The 15,176-nt window shown below is 42.8% G+C and overlaps 1 protein-coding gene across 1 annotated transcript; it reads right to left on the bottom strand.

Annotated features, from left to right (window-relative positions):
- Window positions 1-1,470: 1,470 nt before the first annotated feature.
- Window positions 1,471-2,819, bottom strand: LOC136482742 (probable CCR4-associated factor 1 homolog 7). Its single transcript, XM_066479941.1, has one exon. The coding sequence runs from the start codon at window positions 2,711-2,713 to the stop codon at window positions 1,883-1,885; it is 831 nt and encodes a 276-aa protein (XP_066336038.1). The 5' UTR covers window positions 2,714-2,819; the 3' UTR covers window positions 1,471-1,882.
- Window positions 2,820-15,176: the final 12,357 nt, after the last annotated feature.

The following is a 15,176-nucleotide window of genomic DNA, read 5'->3' as shown; positions in this document are numbered from 1 at the left end:
AATATATGCACATGAAATAATATAATGTAAAATACACATATGCATGCATGCATGTAAATATATATATGATGCATGCATATATATATATATATATATATATATATATATATATATATATATATATATATATATATATATATATATATATATATATATTTCTATGCTTGAATTGTGTGATTTAATACGTTCATTGTGCTTGAACCGAAACATACTATATGCGCATATAAATGTATAATTAGCAGCGTACAATACGACTTCGAAAACCTATTTTGAAAAGAAAACAAAAAAATGAAAAGAAAAGAAAAAAGAAAAAAACCTTTAGTCCCGGTTCGTATTACCAACCGGGACTAAAGGTGCCGGCCATCGTGGCATGTCAGGAGGCACCTTTAGTCCCGGTTGGTGTTACCCACCGGGACTAAAGGTCCTCCTTTAGTCCCGGTTCCTGACCCGGGACTAAAGGACCCCCCCTTTAGTCCCGGATGCTTGCTCCCGGGTGGGGAACCGGGACTAGAGGGGGTTCCCCACCGGGAGTAAAGCTCGGTTCTCTACCAGTGAGTGCATGTGAACTAGTCACCGTCCGATCGATTGGACGACGCAGATCACCTGACTACACAGATCAGTCAATAGGAGCAACTTCAGAGGACATGATTCCATTGTTTGGACATCACTTAGGCTTCTTGACAAATAGAAAGGGTTCAAAAAGCTAGGGTAAGGGAAAAAAGAGTAATAGATGTATTTTTTATCGATTGCATGTTGGATTACTCAATCGACCGTGATCCTGTAGCATATATAAAGGGTTTGGTCCTATCCCAGTAGAAAATATCTCAGAAGCAGAATCTACAAATTTCTCACAACAAAAATGAGTTTGAACCAAGTTGGAATCAACTCGGTCTCGTATCAGGAAATCCTGCATGGCCGAATCCTACAACCGGTTAGGCCGGTTTTCACGGGGCTGAGCCAAGCTGTGATGGGCATGAATAGAGAATCCAGCCAGGCCAGTTTTGGGTGAATTGACTCCTGGAACATAGTAGTGGAGTCCATTCTTTGAAAACGCAAAAAGACGAGCTCTGAAAATAGGTTTTCTAATACTATATTGACTCATCCTTCACCGGAAAGTAGAGGCAACAACCATCAGAATGCGCCGGTGGCATCCGTGGCACATACAGTCATACAGGCGCAGTATCTGTGGGTACGGTGGCGATGCGTTGGTCGGCAGGTCGTGGGGCGCTCAGCTGAGGTGTGCCGCTACGGTTGACGTACATGTATGGTACCTTTTTATTGTTTTTATTTAATCGATTTTCAGAGACAGACCATATTATCAGTAGGCTTATAAATCAATTTGTACAGAGGTGAAACATGTTATCAACTGGCTCTATAAATCGATTTCTACAACCATTTATAAAAACGTACTCAATTCCTAGAGGCTCTTGAGTAGCAACTGTAGCCACTGCTACGTCAGGAAATCTGTTTTTGACAGTGTAAATAAGGATCTGCAGTATCCATAGCAGCTTTTCTGAGTTTGTCATCTTATTGTGGTGATACAAAATAGTGAGCCCAGCCATTCCGTGGCATGCCAGCGGTGTCTGCGCACACTGCACACAAAGCACACAACGCGGATTGCCGCCACAAAACGCAACATGGGCAAAACCATAGACTCTGCCTGACTCCATGGCTCCAACACACGTACACGAGATTGTCCTAACTAGAACGAGGAGACAACCCAAACCAAACAAAAGAAAAAACGAGATTGTAATAACATAGTAGAAAGTCCGAGTCCACCTGGTGGGTGGCGGGCAGATTCAAACCATCACGGGACCTCAACTAGCCGATAAAGGAGCTGAGCATTTTTTGTTTGTTGTTCAGTGACTCGCAGAAGTGCTGTTCACTGCTCCAACCCAAACAACTCACAGCCATATTTCTCGGCTGACCCGTTGAAGAAGCCCTGACGAAGCTTATTGAAGCACAGCGCTGTCAGAAACGAATCAGAGCCCGCCTTGTAGCAGATTCGAGCGGACTTGACATCAAGAATATTGGCAAGATCATCCAGCCCGCTGTCGGTGACACCGCAGAACTTCATCAGGTGCTTGATGTCGTATATGCTAGGGAAGTATATCTTGACGAGATCGAAAAATCCGGACATCATGTCAGGTAGGCTTCCCGCAGTGAGCAACTTGAGCAGGTAGCCGACGCCGTAGCGACCATCGAACGTCACCCAGTGGAGATCCATATTGGGGACGACACTGGACGACAGGAGCAGCTCGGCAAAGCGTCGTGGATCGACTCCCTCGGCGCCGTGGCGGGTGAAGTCGATCCCACTGCGCCGGAGCAGCTCGATGTGGTTTGCGTCCGCGATGTCGGTCCGAGGGTCAAACCCTCGGAAGTTGAACTGCCAGGCGCAGGGGTGGCGTCTGTCCGACTCCGACTCATCAAGCATCGGCTGCGTGCCGTGCTCGTCGGAGAAGGTGAGGCCAATCTGGATGACCGTGAGCACGTCGACGTTGGCCTTCATGGTGGCGTAGTTGTACTCGGCCAGCGACTTGCTCAGCAGCTCCGGACGGAGAGGGCGGTGCACCACGCCGGGGTGCTGCACGTCCACAGCGACGTAAGGGTAGTGCTCGATGATGTCGCGGATCTTGGCGAACTCGTCCTCGAGGTTGGCTGCCCACACCTCGCAGATCTCAACTGGCAGCAGGTCATCAGGCCGCGTCGCCATGGCCTACGACTACGAGTGTAGGAAACGGTTGGGATCAGAGTCAGAGGATAGGGTTCAGCGGCGATGGGTGCGTGCTTTCGTGGGAGGGGCATTCGGAGTAATAAATAGGAAGTTGAGAGAAGAGGATCCATGAATTGATGCCTATCCCTCTGTGTCTATATATCTATATTTTTTATTTCAATACAAGGGTGTTAATATAAAAGGATAAAAGTATTCTCAAAAAAATATAAAAGTAGATGACCTTGCATGCAGTGGAGCTCATGTGCTTGTCCATACACGCGTATATAAATAAATATGAACCAAAAAAGGAAGTGGATTGAGGGGCCGGGTTGGTTGGAAGTTTGACTCAGTGTTACCCAGACAATTAAATAAAGCTAGTAGTAGGTTAAATAATGTTGGATTCCCTCACAACACATGCATGGACCACATGTGTTGTCTAATAACCTTGTTCCAAGAAATTGACGGGGAGATGTCTTAAAGCTCACACGCACTTACAAAGATTCTTTAGTACGTAGGCCAGCAAATAGTATGTCAGATTATTCTCGCACTACCTAAACCCACTACTCGGGAATACTTAGTGATACACTTGTAAATTATTATATATACTTTATTTGCTTTGGCTCTCGGTGGTCGATCTGATTCCTTTCTTCTTTCGTGTGTCTTGACAGTATTTTACAAACGACAATGTGAAGCAACGTGAAAGCAAAGACACAATATGAACTCGTGCAGGAGCGAGAGATTCCACTTCATGTAAGCAAAGATATGGACAGATTTCTGAACAGAGGAACTGCATGGCATGTCTGTCTCAGTTTCATCATAGAGCTATGAAAAATTTATATGGACCATTAGATGACACAAACTTGGGAAGATCATAATGGATTGGGCACAAGATAACCAAATTTTGATTAAGGATTGAGCACAGAGTGCGAATATCTCCCTACAACGCTAGCCACAAGGGCATCTTAACCTGACTAGAAACGTTTCGGGTAGCCTTCACTAATACTCAGCGGGGACTACTAGGACCTTGATTTAGAATGAATTAAGAATCAATATTGACATAAACCTTAACAACTTTTAAGCATTAAGAAGTTACGTGTAAACTATGTGAAGGCTTACATGACATCTTTGTCATTCTATCCATAGTGCATAGGAAGGTTGATCCCATTCTAGGATGGCCAGATTAGGGCTTTTCCAAAAATTGTGAAGCCAGAAAAAGCCACATTTTTGTGGTTTTGGCTTCTAGACCAAAATGCCTTTGACTTCACCACTTTTTGCTTGGTTTTGGCTCCACAAGTCATTTTCACGTGTGACTATTTGGTAGGGCATCTGCAAAACGCCATGAGCGTCGTTGGTGTGATAGACTCTCTTTACGCCGAACAATACGCCCCATTATACCTCGCCGACTTAGCTCACGCTTGGCTGGAGCATCTCCCACGTGACGCCACACAAGGAAAGTTGTCACCTTGAGCGCCTCTTCGGTGACAACTTTGAGGGAGCATACACCAAGCCTTGTACCGCATGGGACCTTTCCAACTGCCGATGAGAGCACGGGGAACGAATCCACGAATACATCCAACGGTACACCCGTAAGGGCAATGGGCTCCCCGAAATCGTGGAGTATAAGGCCACGGACGCCTTCATGAGAGGAGTCAGATGCCTCGAGCTGGTCCACAGGATTAGCCAAAAATTTTTTGCTACATCGCACAAGCTCCTAGACATCGGCATCAGCTATGCAAATGGTGGCGAGACAAATGATGCCCATGTCGGCAAAACCAGGGGCAAGAAGAAGGCAACCAACGAAAGCGAAGATGCCTCCTTCTATTTGAAGACGAAGGATAGCAAGCGCAAGAATAACAACTTCATCACTACAATAGAACAGTCGATCTAGAAGCAATGTACCCACCCAGAGCCGGGCAAAATCATTGAAAACATGAATAGCCTGTAACATCCCAGATGTTTAGCACTTAGTAAAACTTTAATCATGGACATTATCATGCATAATCATCAAGTATCATGGCATATAAGCATCTCATGATTCAAATTTTGGAAAGTTCATTATTTGGGGAATTTTCAAATCAATTTTCTTAAATAAAAGTTGGCAAATTTGATTCTATGAATTGGTACAAAACTTGTATTTTGAAATGGTGAAGTTGGTTGGATAGTTTCGAATAGGATTAATTACTAGATAATTCCTCAAAAATAGCTAAACAACTAATTTGAATTCTCAATTTAAATGAATGAACAGTGCACATTTGTTTGAGTTTCAATCCATATTTTCCAAACTGTTTTGAATTTCAATTTGATCCTTAAACCAAAGTTGAAGATCTTTTTATGTTCAACAACTTTGCTTAAAGGAGCTCACCACTTTACTTAACAAATTTAAGAGAAATTTGAAAGGGGAAGCTTCTCCCTGTCTGCTACAGTAGCCCAGCAACACCAGAGCGCCACCTAGCCGTTGCCGTGCTCAAAGTCGCCGCCGCCAAGCAGTTTCTAGACCCTCGGCACGTCCTTGAGCGCGTTGCCGACCTCACACAGTCGCTGGCACGCCTCAACTGCCCGCCCTGCCCGTATAAAGGCCTCAGCGACGCTGCCGTCCCTTTTCTTCTCTCTGTTAGCCGTCGCCGTCGCCCGCTCTTGCCAACAAAATTCGCTGCCTCTGCTCAATCTCAGCTCGATTGCATGCTCTGACAGCTCATCCATCACCTTGTGAAGCCCCTTGACCAGCTTTGTCCGCTTGAGTTCACCGGAGTCGGCCGAACGCCGTCGTCTCCTTCACTGCCGAGCCACCATGGCTGGCGCCGAGCTCGGACCGAGCCGTATTTGGTTCAGCTAGTACCACCAACCGACGCGCCGTGAGGTGGGGAACATGATGGTGCCCTCGCCGTGGCCGGCAACCTCACCGGCGGCGAGATATCGACGGTCAAACCCGCGGTCATCGCTGTTGAGCACGGGGGCACTATGCCGACATGGGTGACCCACATGTTAGTGACACTGGCTGAGAGAGAGAGAGTACACAGTGTTGATTCGGTTTATTCTTTTTCCAGAAATGATTAAATGATATTAGAACTTGTTTAAGTCATAATTAAATAATGGGATGAGATTAAATCATGAAAATTTTTGTGTAGCCACCTCATCATATGCTCTATCTAGGAAAATATTAGTTGATCATTTTAAGTACTTTTGCTATGCTTAAAAATTACAAGTTTTAATGGAAAAATGCTATGTAATTGATTTTTGTAGGACAAATTAAAGATTATTTATTCATGAAACTTTTTGTGTAAATGTTATGTGGTAATACCTGTCTTCACAAAAGTTGACATTAATTTAAAATTTAAAAATTTCATAATTAATTCAAGTGTGTTTAAAATGTTTTAAAGTATTAAATAAACACCAAATGATGTAGAAAATGATTAAAGGATTTTGGTGAATTCTAACTAATCAATGAGGTCAATTGAACTACAAAAATCTATTGTTCAATTTGAAGATCAATATAACTTTCTTATATCAAGTAGTGACATGTATTATGTAATAAAAGGAAAAAATGTTATTTCATGTAACTCTTTTTGAAAAGTGAAGGAAAGTTGTATTCAAGTTGCTTTGAATTTGTTTGATTTCATCTATGCACTTGCATGTATCTATCATGCATCATGTTATGATCATAATGTTGAGCATGCATCTTTTATCACGTGTAGTGAATCCGAGTGAGGAGGTTGTTGCTACTGCTGATCCCGTTTTAGAGGAGTATCCACCTGTTGAGGTTGGTTTTGATATCTGTGGTTCTTCTGAGGATCCTAACATTTCAGTTAACCAAGGCAAGCCCCGGAGTATATAAACTCATCCTTGTATTTACAATTACTTTTATCACTTGAGTCTTATAACTTGTGCATTAAGTAAATAGGATGTGGTTGAAACCAAATTGCTGCATTACTTACCTTGATGTTTCAAATGCCTATGCTTGATATCATTTAAAGATTCTTGATTAGTTAATGCTTAGCCATGCTTAAACACTAGATGTCGAATGATGAGTTCATCATTCAAACCTTACTCTTTCTCGGATATAAAGGAATGGATACATGTGAGACATGATTAATTTGAAACTGGACGGGACTTGGGTATGTTTCTGGTGGTTAAGCAGTCAGGGTTTTCCTGGTCGTGCTTGTCCCGTCTGTGTTGATTAAGGACCGTTCGTTGTAGGCTTGTATGTGTTCGAGACTTTGCAGTACTAGCCACATACTCCGGTAAGCTCGATACCTAGGCTATTCGATTATGAGAGAGGATAACGCACACTGGGAGTGGCGAGATGGCGAGAGTAGCGTGTACCCACCCTGCAAAACCGTCTGGGACGGCATAGGGTGGTGGAGTACTGTTCTCTCGGGTGGTGCGAACCCATTCATGTTTTGGAGGATCCTAGGGAAGGGTTGATATATGTAGTTCTGGGACCTGCATATGTCGTGTGGTTGGGAATCCCCATCTGGGTTTAATCGATTCGAATCGTCGTTGCTCCTCGGTTATGGAGACTCGATCCTCTGTCCTACATTGTAGTTTAATAAATGAAACATGATTACTTATGGAAATGACATGAGATGATAAATGAAATGGCTGATTTATTTTTGGTACATATGGGGTACTATCAATCATATATGTCAAGTTAAAATATTAAAAGTAAAGATCCACAAGTAGTAAGCTTTTATGCAAAAGCAAACTTTGATTCTTGCTAAACCCTTTTTGTAACCCTTAAGGATGCATACCTTTGGAGTCTTTTCTTTATGTCGGTTAAGTCTTGTTGAGTACCCTCAAGTACTCAAGGTTTGTTAAACCATGTTGCAGGTGAATAGCAAGAGCCGGTAATAGAGTTTTACTCAAGGTTTGGATCCATGAATTGATGCCTATCCCTCTGTGTCTATATATCTATATTTTTTATTTCAATACAAGGGTGTTAATATAAAAGGATAAAAGTATTCTCAAAAAAATATAAAAGTAGATGACCTTGCATGCAGTGGAGCTCATGTGCTTGTCCATACACGCGTATATAAATAAATATGAACCAAAAAAGGAAGTGGATTGAGGGGCCGGGTTGGTTGGAAGTTTGACTCAGTGTTACCCAGACAATTAAATAAAGCTAGTAGTAGGTTAAATAATGTTGGATTCCCTCACAACACATGCATGGACCACATGTGTTGTCTAATAACCTTGTTCCAAGAAATTGACGGGGAGATGTCTTAAAGCTCACACGCACTTACAAAGATTCTTTAGTACGTAGGCCAGCAAATAGTATGTCAGATTATTCTCGCACTACCTAAACCCACTACTCGGGAATACTTAGTGATACACATGTAAATTATTATATATACTTTATTTGCTTTGGCTCTCGGTGGTCGATCTGATTCCTTTCTTCTTTCATGTGTCTTGACAGTATTTTACAAACGACAATGTGAAGCAACGTGAAAGCAAAGACACAATATGAACTCGTGCAGGAGCGAGAGATTCCACTTCATGTAAGCAAAGATATGGACAGATTTCTGAACAGAGGAACTGCATGGCATGTCTGTCTCAGTTTCATCATAGAGCTATGAAAAATTTATATGGACCATTAGATGACACAAACTTGGGAAGATCATCATGGATTGGGCACAAGATAACCAAATTTTGATTAGGGATTGAGCAGAGAGTGCGAATATCTCCCTACAACGCTAGCCACCACTGGTAGAGAACCGAGCTTTACTCCCGGTGGGGAACCCCCTCTAGTCCCGGTTCCCCACCCGGGAGCAAGCATCCGGGACTAAAGGGGGGGTCCTTTAGTCCCGGGTTAGGAACCGGGACTAAAGGAGGACCTTTAGTCCCGGTGGGTAACACCAACCGGGACTAAAGGTGCCTCCTGACATGCCACGATGGCCGGCACCTTTAGTCCCGGTTGGTAATACGAACCGGGACTAAAGGTTTTTTCTTTTTTCTTTTCTTTTCATTTTTTGTTTTCTTTTCAAAATAGGTTTTCGAAGTCGTATTGTACGCTGCTAATTATATATTTATATGCGCATATAGTATGTTTCGGTTCAAGCACAATGAACGTTTTAAATCACACAATTCAAGCATAGAAATATATATATATATATATATATATATATATATATATATATATATATATATATGCATGCATGCATCATATATATATTTACATGCATGCATGCATATGTGTATTTTAATTATATTATTTCATGTGCATATATTACAAAAGATTGCATTATAGTTGTTGTGACATAACAAGTTTCCTCTCATCCTCTAGCTTGGCTTCAATGGCAGTGTTGGGTCGAAGTAGAACTCGCCCTTGGAATCGATGACCTGCTCATTAAAAAATCCGGCTATAGACTCTTGAATTGCTTTGATTTGGTCTTGCCGTATGACCTTTTCCTCCAACCATCGAGTCTACAGGTTTGAATTAAAGGAAAATAAATTAATATATGTACATATATATATATATAAAGACATAGTAACACAATCAATAATAATAATTAAATGAATATATAGTGTATTTTTAACGTACTTTGAGTCTCTCTATAGGAGTTCTTTGGGAGAGCACCTTGATAAACTTGCAAACATAGTAACCACAGTAGTTGTTCCCCTGTTCCTGCCTCAGACACCACTTTACGAGAAAAAGATTTGTCATCCAATCTGGTGATCCGGTGAAAGCTATATGTTTAATTAATAAAGATGATGCGATTCAGGGGACTTACTTTCAAAGGGATTACATTCAGTGGCGCTTTGCATTTTTCCATGTGTTGCTTCTCAATAAAGGTTTTCCAAACACTGCCCAATAAAAAATTTGCCACGTCATCAGATATAGTTAATCATCATGTTTGTGTGTATATATAGTTGCTAGAGATCCCAAAATTACCTCTGGATAATATCTATCATATCTTGGTAGTCTTGTTGTGGTTTTCTCATCGAGTCATAGATTATCAAGTGACTTTTCACCAGATCGATGTCCATCAATATCCAGTGATTGCTACATGTGTTTATAGGATATAACGCATAACACTCATTAATTAACTAGAATCAACATATGAGCCATTAAGGATATGATCGACATGATTAACACTCACTTGAAGTTATAGGGAAAGAGTATATCCTTCTTGTGGCGTTGGTTCACTAAGAAGTTCATGAGGTTACTCTCTGACTCAGACTTCCAATTAGTCTTTGGAGTAATTGGGTCTTCGAATACTATATGGGGATCAACAAAACCAATTTCATTGCAGCCTTCCTTTCTGAGCTCTGTCATTGTAAATCTGCATATATATAGTACTTGTTAGGATAATTTATATGCATATACACACATATGATGAGTTTAATAATAGATCGAAAGAATTATTACTTACAGGCAATAGCAGCTAATGATAACTTTGTCCAGAGAGGTCAGGTGGCATAGTTGATGAAATTCTGCAAAGTCAACATACATAACATCATCGCCACGGAACCAATGTTCGTCTCTAATTCTGACACCAACGCAGAAGTCTCCACTGGTAGACGCCTGCATGTACCACTTGTTTAGCAGGTACATTTGCGTCCCCAGATCAGATAAGGCTTGAGGGTTGTATAGACCTCTGGCCTAGTACAAATTTTTTCTTCCAAATATCAACCTCCGCCGCACTCTCAATGTTTCCATCACCAAACATCTGGTAAAGGTCGAGACCAGTCTCATCAAGAAATTCACCAAGGTGATCCAAATCGACATCCGGAGGTATGTTTGCCTGATGCATTAATCCTAAATTCGAACCATATTCATTACCAACAACTAGCGGGGGGATTGATTGGTGCGCTTGTTGTCCGAGTTGGGCAACTCCTTTCCCTGCCCGCTTCTTTTTCTGTGCCGCCTCAATTGACTTGGTGAGAGTGCGGTCATAGTCTGATAACGTTGATTTGGACGGCTTACGAGATTCCCGCTATTGTTGCTGGTAAGAAGTCACATTTTTTCTTAGAATATCTGGAGCTACGAAGAAGTACGGTTTCTCCGGGTTTCTCCTTGCTTCTTGATTCATTTTAAGTTTGTCATAGAATCTAGACATGTCTTTTTTATATGCATCAGTTCCTTCTTCCTTCTCTTCAGATATTATTTTGGGAATAGCCCTTGGTTTCACGGTGGCTTTCTTTGCAGGCGGGGACTGGTTCTTCGTTTGAGGGGCTGGCCTCTTGCTAGGCTTTTTGGTAGGCGGGGGCGGGGGAGGCGTTGGAGACCTCCTTGGAGGTGTTGGCAGCGGCATTGGAGACCTCCTTGGAGGTGGCGGCTGCGGCGTTGGAGACCTCCTTGGAGATGGTGTGGATGCAGCCTCGTCTTCCAACACAATGTCATCGTACAGAGCACTATGATGATCTGGCGATTGAACAATTGGATTTAGGTTGGGGGAGAATCTGCTACAAAAAAGGAATGACATATTATTATGAGCAGATTGTTAATTATTTAAGCCAATACAAATTAATGATGTATTGTTTTCATCTGCACGTACCTATGGTGAGGTAGTTCAGGAGGAGGTGGAGCCGACATCCCTGGAATGATGATGTAGCGCTTGCGCCATAGAATGAATGTCTTCTCCGCTTCTCCTAGAGTCTTCTCGCCATCACCTCTAGGAATGTTAAGAGGCAAATCACTAAAACCTTTTTCAGCTTTATCTACCGAGATGGTAGCATATCCTTCTTGGATTATATTCCCATGAATCCTTGGTGTCTTGGTTCGGTCGATAGGATTAACAAGACCGATAGCCACCTTGATTGTGGAATTCTCCTTTGGAATGTGTAGCTCACACGTTGTACAAGGTTCAGTGACGTCATCCACAGGGAAGCGCAGTCCTGTGTCCCCTTAATTTGGTATCTCCATGGAAGCGCAGCTGCTTTTCAACTGAACAGATTGGCTAATGTTGATTCTTGGCTCTGATGCCTGCTTGCTTGCACTCACTGCTATTTGCACTTGCCTTCTGATTTCCTCCTGCATTCGCGCTTCAAGGTTTTTTTCCCGCTCCTGTGCTCCACGCACCGCTTCCACCAACCTCTGGAGCCGTTGTGCCTCTTCTTCCTTCTTTCTCTGGTGACTTCTGTAGGAAGGTCTGTCCTGAAGGAATCCATGCTCCCACGAGATACTTCCTTTGCCTCTAGTTCGACCACCATGTTCAATAGTCCCAATGGCGTATGTCAGCTCATCCTTCTCTCTGTTGGGCCTGAACGCACCACTAGCAGTAGCTCTCTGAGCATAAAACAATCTTTCTGCTGCTTCTTGCAGTCTTGCGCCATAAACGCACTTCCCTGTCTCCTGGTCTAGTGTTCCCCCATGACCGAAAAACCAATTCTTTGCACGTTCTCCCCACTCGAGTGATTCTGGTTTGATACCCTTGGCAAGAAGGTCTGCTTCCATTTTGTTCCACTTCTTAATGGCAGTCGGGTAGCCACCTGATCCCAAGGTATGGTGGTATGTCTTCTGTTGGGCATTACGTTGGTTCTTTATCACCCGACTCACACCCTCTTCCGAAGTCTTGTACTGTACAAACTCATCCCAATAGGGCCTCTGCTTTGAGATCGGGCCTGGGACAGTAAAATCTGGTGCTATGTTCTTCTTGACATACGTCGTGTATAGGTGTTTCTTCCAAGTCTGAAACTGGGTGACCATCTTCTTCATTGCCCAATCCCTAACTCGCTCCTTCAATTCATCACCATCTATTATATCATCATAACCATCTGTTTGGAGCGTGAAATGTACCAAGACATCATTCCAAATTAACGCCTTGTCACAATCGGAGACAAAACTGATATGAGGAGCATTGGTCTTCTTCTTCCATTCACGGGTACTAATCGGGAGCCGGTCCCGTACAAGGTAACCACAGTGGTGCACAAATTTCATTTTATTCGCCCCCCCCCCCCCCCCCCCCCCCGATTCTCCTGTATCCACATTGAACTCCAAGATGATGAAGCGGCCCTCCAATGGCTTTTTGGGACCTCGAACATTTTTACTCTTCGTTGTAGTTGTTGATGTTGATCCAGAGGGCTACAAAACATAAACATTATTTTTAATGTCATGAGCACACATAAGACATATGATAATATATATAGCTAATAATAAAAAATATATACTTGGCCAATATGTTGTTGCTCATTTTGTTCAAGAGCTAAGTACTGACACCCGTCATCTACATCCTCTTGCACGTTATTTTTAGCACCATCATCGCCGGCAACTTGAGTGCCAGTGTTGATCAAATTCATCATCAACTCCTCCTCATCCATGTTTCTCGGGTCGGCCATCTAGCTTCAAAAAACAAAACCAATATATAGTACATCAAATCTTTGCTTACATGCGTAAAATCTATGAACAATATGCATTATTAAATCTTGCCCCTCGGTCACGGACGCAATTCGCCACACTAGGACGAACTACGTTGGTACTAGGGCGAATTAGGGCTATACATAAACGGCCGAGGGCAAATTGCGTCGGTGACTAGGGCGAACCACGTCGGTGACATCAACAGCGCGGTTCGCCCTGGTGTGATTGTTTAGCATTAACGATAACGATAATACGAATGTTGATCAACTAGGCCACGAGAAAGGGTGGTGTGACAAGAGTGGCGGTGCTCCACTCCGCCGTATATATGTCTGTACACATGGGTGAACGAGGGCGGCGGTGCTCCGCCGTATACATAGAAACGCATGGACGAACGATGGCGGCGGTGCTCCACGACGTATATATACATGCATATGAATACAAATGACGTATATATACATGTTGGCGCGGTGGCCGGTATGCTGACGACGACAATGTGAGGCGGGCCGGCGTGCTGACGACGACGACGACGTGAGGCGGGCCGGGGCGGTGTCGGTGCGTGATGTTGTGATCCTATGTACCATGTGAACCATGTAGTCATTCATCATATGAGAAAATTCTATGTTAATAATGTAAGTATAAGTCATTATGAAATGTAAGTATATGTGTCTTATTGCTAATATAACCATTACTATTTCCGAAATGATAAGAATTTATTTTCTTCTTCTACAGGCGATCTCTGATGCTATGATATAAAGTTTGAAGATAGTCTTCCCGGAAAAAATATGTAATGCTCACATTACTTTAGCAACATTAATATATTATATTTGTATATTCAAAGTTCACAAATGAAGAAACGTTGAAGTTTTCCTTCATTTGTCTGTAGCCATGCATGCAAGTCCAACCAAAACTGCTTACATCATCACATGTGATATTTTTTATAAACTAAAAAACGCTTAGTTTACAAACTGGGTATCAAAATTGAGTTCCTATTTGACCATTATATATCCTACAACAAATCCTTCAAAAAAAAGACCCTACATGAATATATTTGGATAAAATTTCGTTAACAAACATTGATCTATGAAGACAGAAAAAATTCTTCTATTGAAACTGCATCTTGGAATAATGGCATATCATATAGTGATGAATATATGGCGGTTGATGGGCTGGATCATTTTCAGCTTTAGTGACAACGACAATGGTTGCCATCCTGAGGAGTTTGTACGAAAGTTCATTAGCGGATGGTTCGTAGCGTTGTTTCCAAATAATATATAGCGTGTTTATTATACAAGCCATGGATTTACATCGATCTAATTAATTTCTAAAGTAATTTCATTGGTGGTCCTTAATTAAACTTGTCATGAGTTCAGGTCCCAGTGATCTTAAAATGTATTTTAGTACCATAAAATGCAGTTTTTGACACTCTAATTAAACTTGCTAATTTATCCATATAATATCCAAATATTCAAAACTTGCGTTAAGATATGTTTTTTATTTAAAATCATTTAGAGTTCCAAATATTCATTTTCAGTTCCTAGATTTTGTGATTCAAAATTTGGAATTTTCAATCGACCTCGAGCGTTGACATGGCTTACACCAAAGTTGTAGTTTTCGACGTGATCTATAACTCGGCAGTGGAGGGCTCAGGCGAATGTACAAAGAGATCGACGAACATATCACCTCGAGCTCGGCAGTGGAGGGCCTCGGACGCGGTGGGGCAACTACGTGCGGTGGAGGGCCTCGGGCGCGGAGGAGGGCGCGGTGGAGGGCCACGGGCGCGCGCGGAGGAGGGGCATGGGCGCGCGCGGTGGAGGCCGCACGAGGAAGAAGAGGGCGGCGCCGGTGTCACGGAAGGCAAACGGACGCGGTGCGAGCAAGAAGAGGGCGGCGGTGTTCGACGAGGAAGAAGACGAGCGGATCGATCTGCGCCAAGCACTAGAGGTTATATATCAGAGAGAATTACTCCCGGTGCCAGCCACCAACCGGGAGTAAAAACCCTTTACTCCCGGTGCGTATTACCAACCGGGAGTAAAGGGTTTTTTTGGCGGGCCACGAAACTGCAGCCCACCTTTACTCCCGGGTGGGCTTCCCACCCGGGAGTAAAGGTGGCCTGCAGTTTTATTTCCCGCCTGTTTTAAGCAATAGTCTTGTTAAATACAATAGAAATGC

The sequence above is a fragment of the Miscanthus floridulus genome, chromosome 9 (assembly GCF_019320115.1).
Source record: "Miscanthus floridulus cultivar M001 chromosome 9, ASM1932011v1, whole genome shotgun sequence".
NCBI lineage: Eukaryota > Viridiplantae > Streptophyta > Magnoliopsida > Poales > Poaceae > Miscanthus > Miscanthus floridulus.
This window is presented reverse-complemented; position numbering and strand designations above follow the sequence as displayed.

Coding starts and splice junctions, on each gene's coding strand:
- LOC136482742 (XM_066479941.1), bottom strand. CDS start 2,713: ATGGCGACGCGGCCTGATGACCTGCTGCCAGTTGAGATCTGCGAGGTG.